Source organism: Lutra lutra, chromosome 4, assembly GCF_902655055.1.
Source record: "Lutra lutra chromosome 4, mLutLut1.2, whole genome shotgun sequence".
Lineage (NCBI taxonomy): Eukaryota > Metazoa > Chordata > Mammalia > Carnivora > Mustelidae > Lutra > Lutra lutra.
This window is the reverse complement of record NC_062281.1, coordinates 34,076,142-34,100,173: the sequence shown is the minus strand read 5'-3', so window position 1 is coordinate 34,100,173 and position 24,032 is coordinate 34,076,142. Positions and strand designations below refer to the sequence as shown.

Below are 24,032 nucleotides of genomic sequence, written 5' to 3'. Positions count from 1 at the left end.
TTCACTTCAGTGTCCCTTCAAGAAGCGCTACGTTTACACAGTTGTGTCACCTGCAATTCAACAAGTCATCATGTCCCTAGATTCCCTGAGCCCTGGCTGGAGCCTCGTGGGCCTTCCAGGCATGTGGGTGATGAGGCCGAGAAGAGAGACAGGAGCCGGGCATGGAAGTTCCAAGAGTCACAGGAAGGGGTCTGACCTGGGACCTGTAGCAATGGGGACCAGCCACGCATGTTAGGAAGTCTGTCCTCCCCACTGGAGGAACAGAATAGAAAGTTCTGGAATGAATATACATCCCACATGAAGTTTTTATATGACGAAGCTGACATCTCCAGTTAGTAGAGTAATTATGAATGGGAAATTTAATAAGAATACTGGGCTAACTTGTGAGCCACTATAAAGCGGTGATAGTTCCTGAGGTGGGCAGAATAAAGCCCCCTCCCCTCTCCACCACCCACACCTCCACAGAGGGCCACGTCTTAATCCCCAGAACCTGTGAACGGGTTTCTTTACAGGCAAACAGGTGGGGTCAAATTCAGGATTTGGAGGCTGGAAAATTAGCCTGGTTTATCCAACTGGGCCCAATGCAGTCACAAGGGTTATGGGGGGAAGCAGGAGGGTCAAATTCAGAGCCAGAAATGTGAGCATGGCAGCAGAGGTGGGCGGGGCGTAATGACAGACGTTGAAGACCAGAGGAGTGACAGGGGGGCGGTGGAGGGGGGCGGCCTTTAGAAGCTGCAAAAAAGTAAGGGCACAAGTTCTTGCCTCCAGCCTCCATCTGGAAAGAACAACAGCCCTGCTGACACCTTTATTTTCACCCTGTTACACCCGTTTAGACTCTTGACCTTCAGAGCTGGGAGAATACATTCATGTTGTTTTTAAGTCACTGAGTTTACCAAGTTTTCAAGTTGTCACAGCATCAGTAGAAGGCAGACTCCTAGTTTATAATTTACCAAGTGCATATTAGATAGATTAAATATTTAAATAGGACAACTACACACACACACACACACAAAACAAAACTTGTGAGGAGAGTAGACTTTTCTTTCTTCAAAGGCAGAGAGTGATAGAGTGATAGCATTTAAAAAAAAAAAAAAACCTCTCGATACAAAAATAAAACAAAAACAAAACCCTAAAAATCAAATTAAAATGCAAATTACAAAGTGGAAAATTATTCGAAGTGGATGAAATGGACAGAGAATTATCGTTGAATGGTAAAGTTAAGGGTGATTTTCCACAATGTGTGTGTATTCTTATTTTGTAAAGAAGATACATATTTTCACAGAAATTCTGTTACTGTGGCAGTTGCATTAAAAATGGATTGGAGACAAGTACAGGCACTTCACCAAAGAAGATACAGGGATGACAAATTAATACATGAAAAGCTGTTCAGCATCACTAGTCGCTAGACAAATGCAAGTTAAACGTAGAATGAAATATCACTGCACAGTGATTAGAGTGGGTTAAATTAAACAGACCGACTATCCCAAGTGTTGACAAGGACCTAGAGCAGCTGGAACTCTCACACTCTGCTGGAGGGAATGTAAAATTGCACAGTGACTTTGGAAAACTTTGACCATTTCTTAAAAATGAATCACATAGGGGCGCCTCGGTGGCTCAGTGGGTTAAAGCCTCTGCCTTCAGCTCAGGTCATGATCCCAGGGTCCTGGGATGGAGCCCCGCATTGGGCTCTCTGCTCCGCCAGGAGCCTGTTTCCTCCTCTCTCTCTGCCTGACTCTCTTCCTACTTGTGATCTCTGTCTGTCAAATAAATAAAATAAAATAAAAATGAATCACATATACACCTACCATATGATCTAGTCATTCCTAGGTATTTTCCCCAAAGGAATGAAATCATGTGTTGATACAAAGACTTATATTCAAATGCTTATAGCGGTTTTATTTTTAACAGCCCCACAGTAGAAACAATCCCAGTTTCCACCAGCATGTTTAAGGAGAAACAAATGAGAATACGTCCATAATGTAGGATCACTACTCAGCAATCAAAAGGAATGATACATGTAACAATGTAGGAAAATATCAAAATAGTGACACTGCATGAGAAAAGCCAGACCAGAAGGAAGGAATGAGCACATGCTGTATGGTTCCATCTATAAAATTCCAGAAAATACAAATGAATCCATAGTGACAGAGCAGTGGCCTTCTGAGGATGGGGCGGAGGGCAGTACCAGGGAACCCCAGGGGTGACAGATATGTTCACTGTCTTGATTGTGATGGTGATTGTGGGTCTACGTGTATGTTGAAGCCTATCACATTACACATTTTGAATACATGCAGTTTGTTGTATGTCTATTATATCTGAATAAAGTGGCTTGACCTTGAAATAGATGGAAGAAACCCAAGTGTCTATCGTTGAGTGAAAGAAACCAGTCTGAGAAAGCTATGTACTATATGATTCTTACTCTGACATTCTGGAAACAGTAAAACTATGGAGTTCGTAAAAAGATTGGTGGTTGCCAAGGGATAGGGGGAGAGAGGGATCAGGAGGTAGGAGCATGAGGATTTGGGGGGCAATGGAGCAATTCTGTGGATCTGAATAGCCACTGTAATGGTGGGCACAGGTCATTACATGCGTGTCCAAACCCAGTGAATATGTGACACCAAGAGCGATTTGTAATATAAACTATGGGATTTTGGGTGATTATGAGGGCTCCATGTAGATTTGTTGTAACAAATTTTCCACTCTGGTGTGAGATGTTGATAAGGAGGGAAGTTGTGCATGTGTGGGGACAGCGAGTATATGAGAAATCTCTGTACCTTCTTCAGTTCAATTTTTTCTGTGAACCTAATACACTCTGTAAGATGAAGTTTATAAAAAAAAAAAAAGTGGCTTGAGCAATTGAGATAGTTGTTGTCTCATTTATCAGGGGCCTGGGCTGGAGGAGGGGGAGCAGGTTCAGAGCAGAAGTGAGTGTAAAATACAGCAAGGCTTCTGTATGGAGATAGCAGGAATGATCCAGATCTTTAACTGCAAAGGATATCCCTTGGATGACCGCAGAGAAACACTTGGGGATATCACTCTGAGATTAAAAGGAAAGAGTTGGGCGCCTGGGTGGCTCAGTGGGTTAAGCCGCTGCCTTCGGCTCAGGTCATGATCTCAGGGTCCTGGGATCGAGTCCCACATCGGGCTCTCTGCTCAGCAAGAAGCCTGCTTCCCTCTCTCTCTCTCTCTCTGCCTGCCTCTCCGTCTACTTGTGATCTCTCTCTGTCAAATAAATAAATAAAGTCTTTAAAAAAAAAAAAAAAGCTTTAAAAGGAAAGAGTTTTGGAGCAGAAACCACACAAGTGGACTCATGGGACAGAATTCTCTCGTCGCTCACTCGACACATGACACTTACTAACTCTTATGAGTTGCTCAGAAAGACTACAGCCATTTTTAAGGGGCTAAAAGCTACTAAGTGGCCAAAATGACCACACTTGTCTATGCCAAACCTTGTAGTCTCACAAAACACCCACCTCCTGTCTTGTTCTCCAGAGATCCCTGGCCTGGATGAATCACAAGTCTGAAGCGAACCTCGTATTTTCCATGTTTCCTGACTCATCAACACCAAAATCACCTCCGGGGCAGAGATTCCCGATGGCAGGAGAAAGAGTGTTAGATGCTCCTGGCCCTCACTGGAATTTCAGCAGTGACTGACTGCTCCTTGTCCGACCCCTCCCCCCCAGCAGGCAGAATCCTAGACACGCCCGTGGTCACCAGGCTCTGGCCTTGGAGTCAGGATGGTTGCTGCCTGGTGGGCCCCGTCCTCCATGGCTGTTCTGAAACTGTTTATCTCAGGACTACAGAGACTCTCAAATTCTCCAGTCTCCTGCTAACTGCAGACTTTCAAAGTCATTAAGAAAAGGTGAGGCTGATTCAGGGTAAAATTCCCAGCTGAGCCTAGCTTTCCTTTCCATGGTCCGAGTTCCCTGGAAGCCCAGGGAAGAAATCATGGCAGCAACCCCTGAATGTCAGCAACCCAGCCCCTTACCCTTAAGTGGCTCCCACTTTTAGGAGCCTCCAAGGTCTGAACCCAACTGGCCACTATCATTCCAAAGCTCGGGTGCTGCTGGGGGCTCACTGCTTCCCCTTGCTGGTCCCCTGGGAGGCTGGGGGCACATTAGTTTTCCTCCTCCCGGTGCTGCTCCTAGCAGCTGCTCCCAGATGCCCTCTTCACAAGCTGGCGACCCATCTCCCCTCCCAACTCTCTGGACAGAAGGCCCCCTACCCTCCCCAAGGAGATGAGCCCATCCTCACTGGTTTTCCTTCTTTTCTCCTTATCGCACCTCCTCCTCGCTTTGTTCTCCTTTGTGAGTTTGATATGCTAAATTTTCTCTGTTCTTCAAAAACCTCTCCTGGATGGCACAGTTGGTTATGCATCTGACTCTTGATTTTGGCTCAGGTCTTGATCCCAAGATGGTGAGATTGAGCCCTGTGTCAGGCTCTACTCTCAGTGCAGAGTCTGCTTGAGATTCTCTCTCTCCCTTTGCCTCTCCCCCCGCTTATACTCAGCTCTCTCTCCCAAATAAATCAATAAAATCTTTTTTAAAAAATTAATTAACTAATTTTTAAAAAACCCCCACAAAACCCCTGTTTCTGGACTATTATCTTCTCCCCTCTCCATTTCTACCCCCAACACTACTACAAAGTAACGTGGGCTTGCCCCTCTTCTCACGTCTGGTTCACTCCAGCCCTCTACCAACCAGGCTCTTCCAAGAGCACAGTGACCTCCTAATCACCAAAGTCTAGGGCCATTTCCGGGGCTTCATTCTTCTTCCCACCTTACCGATCTCCAACCTGCCTTTGGTTCTCCATTTCCTGACCCATCCCTTTCTTGGGGTCCCCCAAATTGCTTCTGGATTACCCCATCAGGCCCCCACACTGAAATCTGGACCTTATTCAAATAGGAACATCTTGCTCCAGTGGCGCTTTTTACCTGCGGGACGGAGTCACGCCCTGATGCTAGGACTGTCAAGGCTGTGTATCTCCGGCAGGCTTGCCCGCCTCATTTGTGACGGCCTGTTTCTAGTCCCTTAACCTCAGTTACATCCAGATATTTGCAACTCTCTCATTTGTCTCCATGCATTTATTTGCTTGTGCCATTTTTTTTTTTTCTGTCCAGAAGCTGCCCTTTTCCCCCACCCTTCCCTAGGTTAAGACTTGCCTCTCGAACTCCCTGGAGGCAGCCTTGCTCCTGAAGCCTTCTCTGCATGTGTTCGGTGAGCTTGATGAGTCCACAGATGCTCTGGCCCTTTGAGTCCCAGGCCGGCATCCTGTAGCCCAGGACCCATCAACCCAACCCCTCACTGCTGCTCTTCTCTCTTTCCACCATCTCCCTCTGAAAATCCATGTGGCCTCAGAGTTTTAATTTGCAACTCAGTTCAACAGAAATGCTCTGGATGGTAAGCCTCAAGCACTCTCCTGGCTACTTCTCAGCTCTCTATCTTTATCCCTCGTGTTCTTTTCCTAAGCCCAGGACCACGTTCCTGACTGTTCACAGGATGGATATTTCCATCCGGACATCTATCTGGGACCTTATTTTTCTGGCCACGTTCCCTACGAACCTCCATGCTCTATGTGGTTTAGGTGGAAATTTCGATCATCACTGATTCCTTTCCTTTCTCCCCACCACCCCACAGCTACCAGTTCTGTCCATTCAATCTCCACAGCCTAAACAAACAAGTAAAACCTTCCTCTATCTTGTCCTTCCTTTCCATTACTCAGATCTGGTTGTGATGGTTAATGTTCTGGGGAAGTTTGGCTACTGCCCAGATATTTGGTCAAATACTAATATGGATGCTGATGTGAGGGTATTTTTTAGATGATATTAACTTTTAAATCAGTACACATTAAGTAGTTATCCTCTATACTGTAGGTGGGCCTCATCCAATCAGTTGAAGGCCTTAAGGAGGTTAAAGCCCGAGGTTCTCCAAGAAAGAGGGAATTCAGCCTGCAATTCACCTTTGGACTTGTTACAATATTACCTCTTACTTGGGACTCTTGGCGGCTGGCTCACTCTGCCAGCTTGGTCTTGTCAGGCCCCACAACTATGTGGGTCAGTTCCTTAAAATAAACCTATTTCTCCATACACACATTCCCCTTATTGGTTTCATTTCTCTGGAGAACGCTGACTAATACACTGGTCCTACCTCCTGACTAAGCTCCCTGCCCCCTGTACCCACTCCTCTCCAAGCTACTCCACTGATACTCACTGATTTTTTTTTTTGTAATATTAATTTGCTCACAACATTTGCTGGATACCTGTTGTTCATGCTGTTCAAAGCTGTGTCTCCCAGACATCATACATTTGGCTATCTTCGCCATGATGTTTGACCTGAGTTTTCTTTTTCTTTTTTACCTAAGTTTGCAGTGATTCATCTATCCACTTGTTTATTTTAGATTTTTCTTTTTATCAGCCCTTCTGCATTTTGGCAGGAATCCACGAATTTTAAGATAAAATCTCCTCCAGTTATATTATGGGTCTAAATTGAAAGGAGAAGAACAATTTGGTAGGAGGGTTTTGAGGCTCCCCTAACTCCCTCAAACCGTACAAGCTGATCCTCTTGACTTGGAAGTTCAATTTCCAAGATGGTAAGATTGAGACATGTTACACAGACAATGACACCTGTCTTGGGTCATCAGTGCAGAGATGGCCCCTTCATGCCTCTGGTACTGTGGATGGCAGTGGGGATGGTAAAGAGTGTCGTTGTCCCCATACTGGGAGTGGGGTAGGGACAATAAGAGGGAGGGGAGAAGAGGACAGAGGGAAGAAACCCTCCAAATGTTCCTAACTCCCTCTCCTGTGTTTGAAAATGTCTTACTTCGTTGTTTTCTAGTACTGATTTCTGGAACATCCATTCTGAGGAAAATACTGGAAAGAAATACGGATTTCCTTTGTGTCAATTATCCCCCTTGTCAATATTATGACTTAGTCACTTTGTGGGGGAAATAAAGATGCTGACTCAGGGTGATGTGACCGTCTCGTCACTTCTAGTTCCTTTTTTCCTGTTGTATATCAAAACTCAGAGTCCATGGGAAGCGCACTTTTGCACTCACAGAAGAACCTGAGAGGAACCTGTAAGTAAATTTTTGAATATTTTGTTCTTGGAATTGCTTTTTTTTAATGGAGGAAAAAAAGTCAGTTGGAATAAGCAGTCGAGACCTGAGGATACTCTCAGCTCAGACAGTTTATCTGTGTACAGAAACACCAGAAAAAAAGTCTTGGTGGATGCTGTTCTGAGGGATCTGAGTAACGTCATCTCAGAGCATGACTATCCTCCTCACAGAGCAGCTTGGCTTAACTTGCCCATTTCCCAGCTTTTGAAGAACCGATGCCTGTTGGCCGAGCCTCCGGGCGGTGGGGAGGTGCAGGCTGGCGGGCCTGGCCCACCGTGGAAGGCTGCCCGGCTTCACAGACAGTGCCCTGCACAATGACAGACTGAACTGTTCCCCAAATGCTCTTCTGTTTACCTGGTAGCTTTCATTAATCATTCCTTTCTTGTGTGGAGGTTGCTTTTCACGGCGGGGGGGTGGGGGGTGGGCATTTGCTGGCTTTCCCAAGGTAAGAACGATGAAAAGAAATGAGGATATTCATTTCACCTCAAAAGGAGGCCTCTGTGACTGCTCAAGCTGTTTTGGACTCCAGAGAGAACAGAACTAGAAGTTTGCAAGAAGAAAGAAAAAAGAAAGAAGGAAGGAAGGAAGGAAGGAAGGAAGGAAGGAAGGAAGGAAGGGAGGGAAAGATGGAGTGGGGGAAGGGAGGGGGGGGGAGGGAGGAAGGAAGGAAAAATGAAGGAAGGGCAGGCCAAGAAACCCTCCATTCTTCCTTTGTTCCTCTTAAAAGTACAGAGCTGGAAAATGCCAGCATGTAGAGCCCTGATCTGCTGCTCTCCTGTGCCTTTCATTTCAGACCGTTGAGCAAGCAGGAACTTTAGAACTCATCTAGCCCAAGGGAGCTGTAGTTCTGAGAGGTGATGTGACCTACCCAAGGTCACACAGTTCATTCTGGGTAGAAGCAGGCTAGACCACAGGTCTCCCATCTCCTTGGTGGGTGCTCTTTTCTCATTCCACTCTGACCTTTGTCCCAATTTCCTCTCAAATGAGAGTCCCATCAAGTCCTGCAGGTGGTGAGAGAGGGACTGGGTAGGTAGGTTCCCGCTGGCGGTTAGCAGAGCTGGCTGGGGGAGCACAGAAAGAATAGAGGGATCTGGGTTTACTGCACCCCCCAACCCCCCCGGGGTGTCCACAGACCGCATCTGGGCCTGCGGAACATAAGCTATTGGCTTCTTCATGGAAAGCAGGGGCAGAAGCTGATCTCGCTAAATGGAAATGTTGGGATGTCAGACAAAGTGAGTGTTCCACAAGTAGGGCAAGAGCGGAGTCATAAGACAGTCCCGAGATCCTGATCTCTAGGGCCCTCCACAAGGAAGTCCACCTTGATTTCTCCAGCATTTGCACTGAGGTTTCTGTCTGACAGCCCTGGAGCGGCACTGGATGTGAGTCTCCAATATCCCCCAATCTAGAAAGTTCCTGGGATAGGCCATTTGTTTGGAGGCTCTCGTTATTACTTCATGCCTGCATGTGTCCTGGCTGCTTCCTGGGCCTTATATGTGAAGCAAGAATGTGTTACACTTTGAGAAGGGATCTGTGCCCAAAGAATGGTGCCCAGAAACGTTGGGCCCCCTGACTCCCCCACACAGTGGACCAGTAGGGCTCTGGGGTGGGGACTGGGGGACTTCGCTGCTGCCTCTGACATGTAACCCCCTCCCAGGGAAAACAGCAGAGGCCACTGTGTATGCCTCTCACAGCAGGTGTCTGCTAGTGCGCTGCAGGGTTGATGGAGAAGCCCGGTGGCCGCTGTTTCCCATGGCAACAGCTCAGCTCTGCGTGAAAGCAGGCTGTGTGGCTCTTGCCAGGGACCAGAGGCTCCTTATCACCAGCCCCATTTCCCGCCTTGCTTCTTCCCATCCAGCCACCCCCAAATTACTTTAACCCATGGAGGAGAGATGGGGCTTCCTCAGTGATTCTCTGCTGCACACTCCAGCTGTCGTGCCCCGCCCCCCCTTCCCGGGCTGTGGTGCAAACGATAGTTTAGGGGTAAAGGAAGGAAAGTGGTAATTAGTCTTGGAATATTACTGTGGGTAAAAGCAAGAAGCAGGGGGGCACCTGGGTGGCTCAGTGGGTTAAGCCTCTGCTTTCGGCTCAGGTCATGATCCCGGGGTCCTGGGATAGAGTCCCGCATCGGGCTCTCTGCTAGGCAGGGAGCCTGCTTCCTCTTCTCTCTCTGCCTGCCTCTCTGCCTACTTGTGATCTCTCTCTCTCTCTGTGTCAAATAAATAAATAAAATCTTAAAAAAAAAAAGCAAGAAGCAGGCACGCTGTCCTGGGGAGGCAAGGATTTTGAGTCCGAAAATAAATGTTATCGATAATGGAGGCAAAACAAAGAGGAACTGCAGGAAAAAGGGATGGGGTTTGCTTTTCTTTGGTTCCCAGAAGAAGCAATGGAGAGAGGGAGGGAAGGGCTCCAGCCAGGAGCACAGAGAAGAGAACAGAGTTAAAGAGCTTTGGGCAAAAATAAATATTCCCAAGGCACAGAGAACAACATTTATGCATGAGACTGGAAACTGGCCTACAGGATGATTTTAAAATGTCCCAGGGGAGAAAAGGAAGGAAAGACAATTCTGATGAGTGGAAAAGAGGAAGAAGAAGGGAAGGAGGGGGCAGAGCAGAGAGAAGGAAGAACGAGGACTCCCCAAAGACCAAGGTTTGCAAACCGACCGTCAGTGGCCAAAACCCAGCCAGTCAGAGTATTTAAAAACCATTTGAGCCAAGTTTGTTTTTTAAGTCAGGAGATGCCGCCTCCCAAAAATGTAGATTTCTAGCTTCTTTTGGGAAAAAAAAATCAGAAAATTTGGCCACACTGGGTCTCCATGCAGCCTTGAAGAGCATTAGCTGGGACAGAGCCGCTGTCCCTAGAACTCAAACTGAGATCTGGGCTCTCCAGCCCCGAGACCCACCATCCACTGCTCCACACCCTGAACCCTGAGAAGTAGCTGTACCTCCTGATTTCCTTCATCCTTTCCGGTACTTGTCTGACCCTTGTACTGTTTAAGATGCCAAGTACTGCCCACCCCACCCTGATTTTCTGGCACAACAGAGTGGGGCACCAGCACTGACCCTGGGAGAGAGGGCTTTTTGAGTTGATAATGCGGGGCCCTGGGTCCCAGACCTCAGACCAAGGAGGCCTTCGCCAAATGGGCTGGTTTAAGGGAAGAGTAAGTCCGAGCCTCAGGCTGGCTGGAACAGTCTCTAAGGAGAGCATGGAACAGTCCACAGCTGAGCACAGGGGTCAGCCCAGGGAGAGGAACTCCACAGTCACTTCTGGAGGGTTCCGTAGGCACCTGTTGGCAGTGGAGGTGCGAGACCCCGCATGCAGAAGGCAGTGCAAGGAGAGCGTATGCCCGCATTGTTAAAGCCACGTTCCAGCTTGCGTGCATGATTGCAGCTCTGGGCACATATTCCAAGCAAATTTAGAAGCTGCTCTTTGAAGATCATTTTAAGAAGGTCTAGAAAGCTGCCCATCCTGAACCCTGAGGGCCACTGGAATGAGGGTTAGAATCCTGGCTTTTCCACTTCTTAGCTGTGTGACCTTGGGCACATTACTTGACCTCTCTAAGCTTCAGTTCCCTCATCTAAAATATAGAGATATAAGAATAGCTATAATATCTAGAGCTGCGAAGATTAGAAATAATGTACATCAGATGCTAATAGCGGCCAGGAACTCGGTTAACAAGTGGCTAGCTATTACCTAGCACTGCTATTAGTTGGCTAGTCTCGGAGGCATAGACTCTGGTTTGTCCACTTTTCTAATTACGTGTTTGCCTGAAGGTAAATGTGGTCTGTGGGAAATTTTAACTCTATTATCCAGGAACACTGGTAAGGATTTTAAAACAGGGTTCATGAAAAGTCAGAGATGAGATGCTGACGTGACACGTAAAGCAGCGGGAACTGGGGTCTCACTCCCAGCTCCGTCTCTAAAGCCAGGACAGCCTCTGTGAGTCCCCTATTTGGATATTTGTTTCCTCATCTGTGGAAACCACTGGCTGGTGTCAGTCCTCTCGAGCTGCATTGCTCAACTCAACGACACCAGCCACATGTGACTATTTAAATTGAAATTAATTAAAATTAAATAACATTAAAAATTCAACTCTTCCATCACATTGGCTCTATTTCCAGTGCTTGATCACCACATATGGCTAGCGTGACAGCACGGATATAGAACATTTCCATCATCACAGGAAGTGCTATCAGACAGGGCTGAACCCGCGAGCTTGCTACCCAGTGTCTGGTCGTCCTCTGAGCGCCATCGGCCACCTGGGAACTTGTCAGAAAGGCAGAGCCTCAGGTGCCATTCTAGACCCTTAGAAGCAAAATCTGCATTTTAACAAGGTTCCCCAGTGATCACAGACTCAAGTTTAAGAAGCTCTGATCTGTAAGATTTGTTTTAGCTCTAAAAATACAATTCAGGAATCTGGGTATCTGCTTGGCAAAGTCTTGGGGAAAGAAAGAAGCTACCGGCTTGTCCAAAGCCTGATTCATTGAATTGCCTCAAAGGAAAGAATTGAGGTCTTGTGAGGGAAGTTCAGCCGGACACCCGCACCCCTGCGGGAGAAGAGGAAGAAACTCAGCAGCCCTCAGAAGGAGACCTGGGAACATCAGTGCTGGGAAGGCGGCGAATCCAGCTCTCGTCACCGTGCCTCCCATCATCCTGGAGCATTCAGTCCTTTCCTGAAGACTTCCAGAGAAGGGACATTCTCAATTTTTTGTGGTGGCAAAAAACAAAAACAAAAACAAAAAAAATAAGAAATGGGCAGCACATTCTGGCCAGGTCTTCCTAATGGGCTTGCTAAAGCTCCCCTTGTCAAACCTCACCAGGAAGGCGCTCAGGCAGATCTTACATTCAAGTAGGGCAAATGAGAAACAGATTGGAGAAGAAATCAAGACCACGTTCAACAGTGACAGTAAGGGCAGACTAAACACAAGCTTCTGGGCACGTGGTCCAAACCCAGGTCTGTGGCTTGAACTGTAAAACAGAGAATGTACAACCAGAATGTACACTCTGGAAAATGGTATGGAGGTTCCTCAAAAGGTTGAAAATAGAGCTACCCTATGTCCCAGCAATTGCACTACTGGCATTTACCACAATGATACAAATGTAGTGATCTGAAGGGGCATGTGCACCCCAATGTTTATAGCAGCAGTGTCCACAACAGCCAAACTATGGAAAGGGCCCAGATGTCCATCGGTAGACGAATGGATAAAGAAGAGGTGGCACATATTATAATGGAATATTATGCAGCCATCAAAAAGAACTTTTTGCAACTTTGCAAAACATTTGCAAATTTGCAGATGGACCAGAGGGTATTACGCTGAGCAAAATAAGTCAGAGAAAGACAATTATCATGTGATTTCATTGGAAATTAAGAAACAAAACAGATGAACGGAGGGGAAGGGAAGGAAACATAAACTAAGAGGAGATCAGAGAGGGAGAAAAACCATACGAGACTCTTAACTATAGGAAACAAACTGAGGGCTGCTCGTGGGGAGGTGGGTGGGAGGAAGGGATAATTGGGTGATGGGCATTAAGTAGGGCATATGATGTAATGAGCACTGGGTGTTATTTGCAACTGATGACTCACTGAATTCTACCTCTGGGGGAAAAAAAAAATAAATGAAATAGAGAATGCATTCAGTGCTCTCCTTGCAGAAAGGTTTGGTGTCTTTTGGTGACGTGCTGTTTTCAGTGTAATAACAAGGAGGATAATATTAGATCTGTTGCTCATTAAGAAAACATGTGCCTCTTACAGGACAAAATTGCAGTCATATATCTTATTTAATTGATATTAGTTTTTATTGTTCAATGTTGCAGTTTTAATGTGTCCATAAATCTGTTTCTTACTTTCAGAGAAATATCTGTATTAAGAACACCCTGTGCAAGAATGAAGGCAAGAGAAGGGAAATATGAATCCAAAATACATATTATTAATTTTTTAGGAAGCAAGCAAAATGGTGCTTCGTAAAGGATATTAGTGGGGAAAAAACAGCTGGGATTTCTGATTTACTTTAAAGAAAAATCTGCTGATCTGAGACACAGCTTTCTAGGGCCGACTATCCTGGTGCGGGGTGGGGATGGGGGAAAATGATCAGATAGAAATGAGTTTGTGATCTACAGGTCAGCTCTTAAGCGGTCACTGGCAGAAAGTGTAACATGTTACCAGCAGAGACACACGAGCTGAGTTCTGGTCACATACCCCGGAGTCAGGGAATCTGGCCATGGTGCCAGATTCTGCCCCAGGAGGCTGCCCCAGGAGGCAGGGAGACCAGATCTGAGTTCCACTGTACCACCGACTGTCTGTGGGATTGCTGACAGATTTCAGCGAGCCCCTGAAGCCTCAGTTTCTGTGTGAAAGGCAAAGGGTCCTTAGGATGGAGGGAGATGCTTTCCAGAAAGTGAGCAGAAGAGGCAGTGAGTCCCTTTTAGTGGATCGTCTAGTCTAATAATGGTTTGGGGTCCAATCCAAAGCTGTGACAAAAAAAGCAAAAAGGGCCACGCGCAGGAGGGGAGGCCCTTGGGACCCACTCTGATGCAAGGTATCCTGCCCATGGCCCACCCGCTCCGCTGATGCCTGCTGTCCCCCTATCCGGGCCACGGGACAGCTCGACTCAGGGTGGCAGTGCTGGGGAAAGCTTGGGAGCACAAACGCCCTTTGGAGATTTCCAGGGATCAGAGTGGAGCAGAATGGGGTCAGTGCACGGGAGCACTGCCAACCTCTAAACCAACCCCAGACTCCAAAAGGAGGCAAGCGTGCAGGAGAAAAGAATTACGTCCTTCTGCTGGTGCCCGTTCTAGTGGTTACTCCAATTCCCCTCCGGATAGAGTGAGAACATCCTCTTAGGCTGAATTCTGAATCTCTGATAAGGCCGGTCCCACATGGTAATTAATGACCCTTCCTCAACAGTTACTTTCTCTCCAGATCTGTTTTCTGTACGGAGCATCTCCCTTCATGAGACAGGAACTGCAAACCCTCTGTATTATTGCAGGAGAAACTTCCACAGGTTTGTTCCTCACCTGCCGGTTTCCCCATCTCCTTTTTGCCCTTCATTCACCTCGTTCATCCCGAACACAGAAAGACTTGCTTCTCCACCTCGAGCTGCTCAGTGCCTGCCTACGAGCCCATGCCCGGACAGGTCTGCCCCCCTGGGTGTAATCCACGGGCTCAAACCGTGTCCGGCTACTCCAGAAATCCAGCTCCTGATGGAAATCTGATATGGGGAGGGGTGTGTGTGACCATGTTTAAAATCCGATCCATGTCTTCATTAAAATCCCATGAATATGTTATAACGCTCATTAGATGTTTTCCTGCTAATCAGGAGAGAAACGTCTCAAATTGATTTTATGGGGTTCCCAATGAACCCAAGACTCTGAAGGCATCACAGAACTAAATATGCATGGCCAACTGGGTGGCAGCAGCCCCATAGCACCTTTGTTTGGATGATGCCACATCTGGGAAAAGAGAAATGATGATTAACTCAGTGACAAAATATTCTTATTTTCCTTGCGAGATCCTTGGGGGAGAACTGCCCTCAGAGGGTAGGGGTGGGTGGGAAGGGGGTGGGTGAGCCAGCGTCACAGAGCAGAGACACGCTGGCCCCAGTCCAGGGCCATGTTTAAATTTGGATGCCCTCGGCATGCTTTCTGGTCTGCAAAATTAGAGCACAAGAAAAGATATGACTATCAAAAAGTGATCTTATGGAACTCCATGCATGGAAATTTCAGCCTGTCCATCATCCGAGGTTTTGTTGGAATTATGAAGATTCGTGATACAGTATTGCTGCTTTTATCAGTTAACAATCATGGCTTAATAAAGCACATGGAATTCAATGGCTTAGAAGTTGGTCAGGAGGGTCTCCTTCAGCTGTCTGGCACTCGGCTGGCTCTTGGTTGATGGAACTGACCGACCCTGTAGTCTTTGTCCTCCAGCAGCCCAACCTGGTGTGATAGGCTGAACAATGGACCCCCCACCCCCACCCCAAGATGCCCATGTCCTGACGCCCAAAACCCATGACTATGTTATTCCACACAATGATAGAGGCTCTACATATGGGATTAAATTAAGAAGCTTGAGGGACGCCTGGGTGGCTCAGTTGGTTGAGCGTCTGCCTTCGGCTCAGGTCATGATCCCAGGGTCCTGGGATCGAGTCCCACATCGGGCTCCTTGCTCGGCAGGGAGCCTGCTTCTCCCTCTGCCTCTGCCTGCCTCTCTGTCTTCCTGTGCTCGCTCTCTCTCTCTCCCTCTGTCTCTGACAAATAAATAAATAAAATCTTTAAAAAAAAAAAGAAATTAAGAAGCTTGAGATGGGGAGATGCTCCTGAATTATCAGGGTGAGCCCAATATGATCGCAGGGGTCCTTATAAAGGGAGGCAGAAGGATCAGAGTCCTAGAAGAGATAAGGATGGAAGCAGAGGTCCAAGAGAAAAAAATGTGCAACATTGCTGGCTTTGAGATGGAGGATTAGTCCATGAGCTTCCAGAAGGTGTAAAAAGTGAGGAAATGGATTCTCCCCTAGGACCTCCAGAAGGAACACAGCTCTCTGGACCCATTTTTAGACCTGATCTCCAGAACTACAAGAGAATCAGTAGGTGTTTCTATCAGCCTCTAGGCTTGTGGCTGTTTGCTACAGCACCAGTGGGAGACGAACACACGGGGATATGATAAGAAGTTAGGAGGAGGGTTCCGAGAGAGAAGCAGGGGTGAATCACAGACTCAGGATTGGCACTCTGCCACTTCTGCCCCATTCTACTTGCCAAAGATATCACAAAGCCATTCTGAAGTCAAGGGTTGGAGAAATAGACCCACCTCTTGATGGATTATTCTCTTTCTCTCGCCTCTTGATGGGAGAAGCCATAAAGTCCCATTGGAAGGGGTGCGGAGATGGAGATGGGTAAAGAATTATGACCACCGTTGGCCTCCAGTCTACCACCATGCGCTTTACACAGTGACAGGGGACATTCAAAAGCAATGTCTGACCCTGGTGTTCTTTTTTATTTCCAGGGACGCAGGCAGCATGGGTGTCTGGAACTCAGGTGCTGCCGTCTTCCTAAGTCTTTGGGGGATATATGTGTCTCCCAGAAGCCCTGGCTGGATGGCCTTTATCCAACACTGCGGAGTCTGCTGTTTTGTGGCTTTCATTTCAGTGGGGCTTCTCTCTGTGGCCTCCTCCTGGCTTCTGTCCTCACTCACAGTCTTCAGCACCTCCTGGGTGATCACGGGCGCTCTCCTCTGCTGCTCCAAGCATGCGCGATGTTTCATTCTTCTCTTTTTCCTCTCTTGTGGCCTGCGGGAAGGCAAGAGTGCCTTGATGGCCGCAGGCACGGGGATAGTAATCTTTGGACACGTGGAAAATATTTTTCACAACTTCAAAGGTCTCCTGGATGGTATGACTTGCAACCTAAGGGCAAAGAGCTTTTCCATACATTTTCCACTTTTGCAAAGATATTTTGAAGCAATTCGGTGGATGTATGGCCTTGCCACTCACCTGAATCTATTTGATGACCTTATTTCTTGGAACCAGACCCTAGCGGTCTCTCTCTTCAGTCCCACTCAAGCCCTGGAGGCACAGTTAAATGACACCAAAGGCCAAGCCCTGGGCGTCTTGTACCAGATGGTGACGGCAACGGAGGCATTGTCCTTGCTGGGTCAGCAGCTGCTTGCCCTGACAGGGCTTCTCCTGGTGCTTCTTGGCACCGGCCTCTTCATGAAGCGATTTTTGGACCCCAGCGGTAGGAAGTTTGAAAACATCTTCATCACCAAACAATTTGTACACTTCGATGAAACAGAGAGGCGTCTACAGAGGCCCGGCGTCCTCCCGCTGAATAAAGAGGAAAGGAAGAAATACGTCACCATCCCGTCTTTCTGGTTGTCTGCGAAAGAAAGGAGAAACCTGGGGCTGTTTTTCCTCCCCATACTCATCCACCTCTACATCTGGGTGCTGTTTGCAGCCATCGATTATCTGCTGTATCGGCTCATTCTCTCAGTGAGCGACCGTTTCCGAAGCTTGCCCGAGCTTGAGGTTCACTTGAAACAGCACAGAGAGGTAGGCGCAGGCTGGCAGCGTGTCCTGGCTATTTGCTGGGGTGTCTTAAGAAGGACCGTGACCTTCCCAGAGCAGGGCAGTGTCTTCCTCACCTTTGGATCCCCGTGACGGCACAGTGCCTGGCATGTTGGTATTACTGACGCCCAATAATTGTTGGTGAAATTGATTCAAAATCCTACTGTTCCAGTATGATATCAGTCTGAACATCTCAGGTCACGGTGTTAGTTTCCCAGGACCGCTGTAACAAACGAATACAAAATGGGTGGTTCGAAACAACAAAAATGGATTCTCTTATAGTTCTGGGGGTAAGAAGTCCAAAATCAGTATCACTGGGCTGAAATCAAGCGTTGGCAACGCCACACTCACTTGTGACTCTGGGGGAGAATCCACGAGGGGCTGCTCTCAACTTCTGGTGGTTTGTCGCTTTCCATGGCTGGTGGCTCAGCCCTCCACCTTCATTTCTGTCTTTGCTTCATCTCCTCCTCCGTGTGTATAAAACCTCTGCTTCTCTCTTAAAGGATGCATGTGATTGCATTAGAGCTCACTAGGCTAATCAGGGTAAATTCTCCAGCTCAAGATCCTTGACTCGGTCACTTCTGCAAGTCCCTTTTTTCCAAATAAAGTAACATTTATAGATTTGAGGCCTTAGGATCTTATATCATGGGGAGGTGCATTTTTTGCTTTCTATAGTCAGCAAACCCTGAAATGTAGGAATCAGTGTTTCTGATATGGAACATAAAGTTTGTTCTCAAGCGAGAGTACCTGGCATGAGCCAAGGGTCCGTCTTCCTTTCTCTGTCAGAACCGTGCAAGTAGACTTTGAGCACCTTTTGTGAATGAGAGCTTCTCTTCTTTGAATCTTGAGCCCTTCTACAACACAAGAGGCCTCCCAATGCGTGCACATAGCGTTTAAGAGGATGGTCACTGAAAAAAAAGGGCTCCTAGGTAACCAAATGTTACCGCTGGTGCTAGAAGGCGGTAATAGCCCCTAGAACAATGAAAACAACTACCTTGTTTTTTTTAGGTTAGTGGTTCTCAACCTTAAGTATGTTTTAAGTGTTACCTGGGACGGATGCAGAGTCTCAGGCTTTAATTTACAGAGAATCTGTTTTCAAAAAGAGAATAACTTTAATAAGCACTGCGTGTGACTTCAAAGTAGGTGGTCCATAACTTTGAGACACTTTGGCTCAGACACCCAAAAGCAGGGGCTTTCTAAACCAGTGGATATCTCCTGTGATTGCATGGTGTCATCACTGTGGACCTGAGCAAGCAGATGAACACCCCAAAAATCAGATTTCAGTGGATCGGGTGAGGCTGGGGTGGGGGATTTTTTTTTTTTAAAGATTATTTATTTATTTGACAGAGAGAGAGAGAGAGAGAGAGATCACAAGTAAGCAGAGAGGCAGGCAGAGAGGAGGAAGCAGGCTCCCTGCTGAGCAGAAAGCCTGATGCGGGGCTCGATCTCAGGACCCCGAGATCATGACCTGAGCCAAAGGCAGAGGCTTAACCCACTTAGCCACCCAGGCGCCCCGGGGTGGGAGATTTTTAAAAACTCTCCAAGTAATTGGGCTGTGCGGCCAAGATTGAGAACCACTGTTCTAAACTCCACCCAAAAGAATGGAGCCGGAGGACACTGGATGGATGGATGATAATCTTGATTAGTGAAGACAGTGTTTCCCTAAATCGGTGCCCCCTGAGTCTCAGGGAATCTGCCTTTCTCTCCTTTGCTCTGGCTCCTCTTAGCAGCTGTGTCCCCAGCCAAGAAGACCATGGTTTTCGCGAATCCCAATTTTCTCTTTTCCCTGGCGAAGTATGTGATTATGTGGGCATTTCAGAGGATGTGGATATCGTCGGATATTGCCTTGATTTCTTTTAAACGCAGAGGCTGTGAAGCTGAGCTAGGTGGGATGTGTGCGTGCGCGTGCCTGTGTGCGTGCATGGTGTGTGAGTGGGCATGCGAGTGTTGCGCGTGCTGGGGCGGAGTGCGCTAGCCTGGGGCGGTGAAAACTCCGACAGCTGTCTCCACATGTCTGATTTTCCTGTGCTTGCTTTTGTTTGCTACAGTAGGGGAACTCTTAGAAGGAATGGCAGAAAACGTGTCTGCAAGCCTTCCTTGGAAGCCCCGTTTTCCATGGCTCTCTTTATGTCCGGGCCTGGGGTAGCGTCCACACTCCTGTAGCGTCCACACTCTCCCTCCCTGCTTCTTCTGGCTGGGCCCTTCTGGTTCCTAGCTGTTTCTCAGAGTTGATGACCCCCAGCACTCTACTGCCCCTAAAGAGTTCAGTGAATTCCAAGATCCCTGTTGCTCGAAGATATCTGGAGCAGGGGGCATAGGGGGCCGGGGTTTCAAGTGAAATCCAAACTAGATTTCCAGACATGCTTGATGTGGGAGGGAGGGGCTGGCAGGTTAAAGGTCCTCTTCCCACCCTTCCCCCAATGCATTTTCCTTTGTCTTTCTTCCTTGCTGGGTTCTTCCTCTCCTCTCTTCCCTGTTTCTTTCTCTCAGATTTATTTCTCCCACAGACAATACCCATGCCTGCTTTGTGAATTCTCACCATTTTAGACAGAAGGAGAGAAAAGCAAGTTCTGCCTTTCAAAAAACGCCCAGAAGCTTTCCAATGACAATGTCCTGACAAATACATTTTTGGGCATCACTGGGGAGCGGGGATGCAAAGATGTCTAAGCTTTCCGCTGCTACCCTGGCGGACTCACATCCTGGTGGGGGAGGCCGCCATGCGATCTCACACAGCGACAGCGGGGCAGTGGGCGCTGGGGCAGACGTGCCTAAGAGACTGCCTGCCGCGGGGGCTCCTCTCAGACTCTCTCCTGCCGTGCCTGGAGGACTGCCGTCCGCAGCCAGCTCCTGGGACCCGCCATGGGGCTGCCCTTATCCCAGGATGCCCTTGGAGGCTCCTGGTCTCTCTGATGTTGCAGGATTGCAAAGGAGACGTCCAGCAGGGGAGAGAACCATCCCCTCAAGGTTTTGCCAGGATTCCTCTCCCACCCTCATAGGCTTTTACATAAATATTTTCAGTAAAGAAGAAAGAAGGGAAATGACCCAAAGTGAGCTAGCTGGATGGGTGGACTTGGAAAGAGAAAATAGCAGTGCTGTTACTTAACCAGCCCCTACTTGTGCACAGAATTTGTCCACATCAACTTCTCAGGACAGTCTGATACCAGAGCAGACCCTCGGTCCATACTCAGCACTGTCTGGGCAAATTGTTTACTTAAGAGAGGTAAACACATTTTAAAACATCAGGGTACCATTGAGTATATTGCTCAGCATTTTGAGAGAATTCATTTCTCTTCCACATTACCCTCCGCCAACCCCATACGAAAATGTTGACTCAATCTTTATGAAGGCCTGACTCCCAATTGCACAATCCCCAGTTAGACTCCTAGACTAAGTAACTCCTTCCCAGACCGGACACCCGCTGCTTTCTTATTGCAGGATTTCTCATCACTGACTCAGTCAATGTGCTCGTTTCTTCAATAGTATTAAAAAGAGTGTAGGCCTTCGCTCTGGGGACTGAAATCTCTCTATTTAATTGTAGGTGAACTGTCTTTTTAATAAAAGAAAAGGAGAGGCAGCACCAATGCTTTTCATTGCTTAGGTACAGTGCTGGGGAAATTACAGATGCTACCTGACGTTTGTAGAGAGGTCCCACACCTTTTTTCCCTTTTTTTAAAAAAATTTTTATTTTTTCTGAAAGATCCCAGATTTGAAGTGTCCAGACTCTTCACAGGGACTGGGGTAGATCGGGATGCACTCCGTTCTCTAGGTATGGTTGCGTTCTTTTGGAGAAGTCATTTCCTTCTCCCTGCCCCAGGGCTCTGGGGTGCAGCGGTGATAATAACTTACTAAGCACTCCTGTCTGTAAGGTTAATGCTCCATCCCAAGGTGCTTCATTTACACTGGGAGTAGTTTATTCATGGGCAGGATCTGGTCCATTAATTCCTGTTTTACCAAATTAGAAAACAAATCCACCGAGAGATGAAATGACTTTCTCAGGTCAGGAGAAACGAAGTCCTGAATCAGCACACATTTCTCTTGCTGGTGGTTTGGCTGCGTGGTTCAATGTCATCTTTGCCCTCTGTGTTGGTCTGCTGAGGGCAACTGGTTTGCACTTTTGCCTTCAAGCAGAAAGGAACACATTCCACCTGAACATCCAGGAAAAATGAGAAAATGTCCTGTTTGAGACCTCTCCAGATAAGATTTAAAGCCACCTTCAGGAAATGCTATTTTTAGTATGCTTACACTAAGAATGATTCTCCACCCCACCCCCACCAAAGTCTAGAAGGTTGATTTAGAACATAATTTAATGCTTCTACATCTTTGTGACGTTGTGGTCTGCCGTCAAGGTATTAGTCAAGATGGAGGATATGACTGGTCTGTGTTCCAAAAATCTCCTCCAGGGGAGCTAAAACCATCTTTCTCAGTCTCACATGCCCTATCGGGTAGAAACAGGTGTTCTTTAAAACTGGGTTACGTGGTCAAATTTGTCAGAAGAACCACTGGCTGACATTAAATGGGTTTCTTTGTCTTCTTCCCAGAGACTTCAGTAGTCTCAGGGGCGTCCTGACTCTGCAAAGAAAGGACAGAGTACATAAACTCATCTGATAGCATTCCCTCAAGGAAATCTCTATTTCCACAAACCCACTTTGGAAAAAGCCTGTGATAGTTTCAAATAAGACTCAGCCCTTCTCTTTACTCTGATCCTAGCCCACGGAAGGAGCCGCCATAGCTGTCCAGCCAGAGCTCCCTCACGTTCTAAGATAAACGCTGTCCATAGCAAAGCAGGATTGAGAAAGACCAGAACTAAGGGCAACCATGGCATGAATCTTTTTTTTTTTTTAAAGATTTTATGTATTTATTTGACAGACGGAGATCACAAGTAGGCAGAGAGGCGGGCATAAAGAGGGGGGAAGCAGGCTCCCTGCTGAGCAGAGAGCCCTATGCGATCCCAGGACCCTGAGATCATGACTTGAGCCAAGGGCAGAGGCTTAACCCACTGAGCCACCCAGGTGCTCCCCCCGCCACCCCTATGGCATGAATCTTAAGGATTTTCTTCTTTCCTTCTAGGAGCAAGGAACTCAAGACATCATCCATGATTCTTCCTTTCACATATCTCTATTCGAACCCACCTGCATCCCTGAACCAAAGCTCCTTCTGTCTAAGACCTGGATTCCTCTCAGCATCATTCTTGTGATTCTAGTGGTACTGGGCTTGCTGTCTTCCATCTTGACGCAACTCAAAATCCTGGTGTTGGCCTCCTTCTACCCCAGCGTGCAGGCCGCCCGCATCCGATATCTGCATGGGAAGCTACTGAAGAAAAGATCAAAGCAAGCAGCGGGAGGAGGAAGCAGTCAACAGCGTCCCTACTTCACTAAGGCAAGGCCAAGATGGAGGCATGACCCGTCGTGAAGGAGATTTTGAGTTTGAAGGGCAAGTGGGCTTTCAAAGCCCTCTTCTGCTTCACGTTAGGGCTCACATTCCCAGTAACAGATGGGACATTGCGGGGGGCGGGGGGGAGTTACCAGATGTGCGTGGCTAAGGCTCTTAGCTTCTTGATGTTTGGCGCTGGTCCAGGTGATTCTACAAGCTATTTTTCAAAACACTAATTTTAAGTGGGCACATTCAGTCGTGAGGTAGAGAGACTGGTGGGAAGACCCTCTGGGTGATTATTAATGGACAGATCTCAATTCAAGTTATTTATCACGCCAGGGACACCTGCATAACAGAGGGAACTAGTAAACTGCCAGGCATGTGTTCATTCTCCAGCATTAAAATATATGTCTGGTGTATATAGGTGATGATGATGATTTTATGTATATGACACTCATGCATATTATGAATATGGTAACTTCATGACTTCCTACAGATAAAATGAATGCTGGTCAAAGATTTCGTTTAACTAATTAATTCACAAGAGAACAGAAAGAAATTCCGACCAACTCAAAGAATAATTCAAAGCACACATATGTAAGCCATCAGGAGCACCAAAATGAATGAGCTTACTAGATGCAAAATTGGCTTCTTCTCCAAGGTGGGTGGGAGGATTGATTAATTGCACTCCACGGGGAGAAAGTCATTTTCACGTCCATGGACGCGAATCATTTGCACTGCTGTTCTCGGCTCCCAACAACTTACAGAGTTGGGAAATAGCTCATAAGTAATGAAAGACTAAGATAACCCGCAAGGATCAGTTTCTGCTCATTCTGAAGTGTTTTTCTGCATTTTTCCTGACGCCAGCCGTCGCACGATGAAAAGTTTATGTCAGAGGCACATGAAATGACTGTAATGCTCATTCATCCATCTTTTTTGTTTCTTCAGATTCACTTCTGGCTTCCAGTCCTGAAAATGATTAGGAAGAAACGAACAGGCCTGGCAGTTGAAGGCAATCCGTGAGAGACTCCGAGGAGCTCCGCGGCCATACGGCTGCGTCCGTTCTCCTGGGCTCTGCCCCAGAAGGTCCCCATGCCCCATGCCCCACAGAAGAGAACTGCGTTCCGTGCACCTGCTGGGGTTTGTGCCAAAGCCAAGCCACTTTTCTTCATAAGGTCAAAGGGCTACCAGGTAAATGGCGCTGTCATCTGTCTTCCAAACAAGGCACAGGATCTGGACTGTGTTATAGTGTAGCAGAGAAGTCTCAGCATAGAGTAATATTCAAGGGGAAAAAAAAGAACAAAAAATAGGAAAAAATCAAAATCACTACCGCAGGCTTATAAGCAAATGCCAAAGAGAATATATACGTTTAATGCCAGGAAAATATCTTTAAACTCTTTTGTCCTTTCTCTGCCCTTTGAAATATCATTCACAGCAATTCCCTACCCCCAGCACTGTCTGCCCTCCCCCTGTCCTTATTCAAACAACAAAGACTTT

General features: G+C 47.3%; 1 protein-coding gene across 1 annotated transcript; it reads left to right on the top strand.

The window, feature by feature from the left end:
* Nucleotides 1–16,121: 16,121 nt before the first annotated feature.
* Nucleotides 16,122–23,558, top strand: DCSTAMP (dendrocyte expressed seven transmembrane protein). The gene is made up of 3 exons (XM_047724868.1): nucleotides 16,122–17,150; nucleotides 22,233–22,541; nucleotides 23,484–23,558. The coding sequence occupies exons 1-3, from the start codon at nucleotides 16,122–16,124 to the stop codon at nucleotides 23,556–23,558; spliced, it is 1,413 nt and encodes a 470-aa protein (XP_047580824.1).
* Nucleotides 23,559–24,032: the final 474 nt, after the last annotated feature.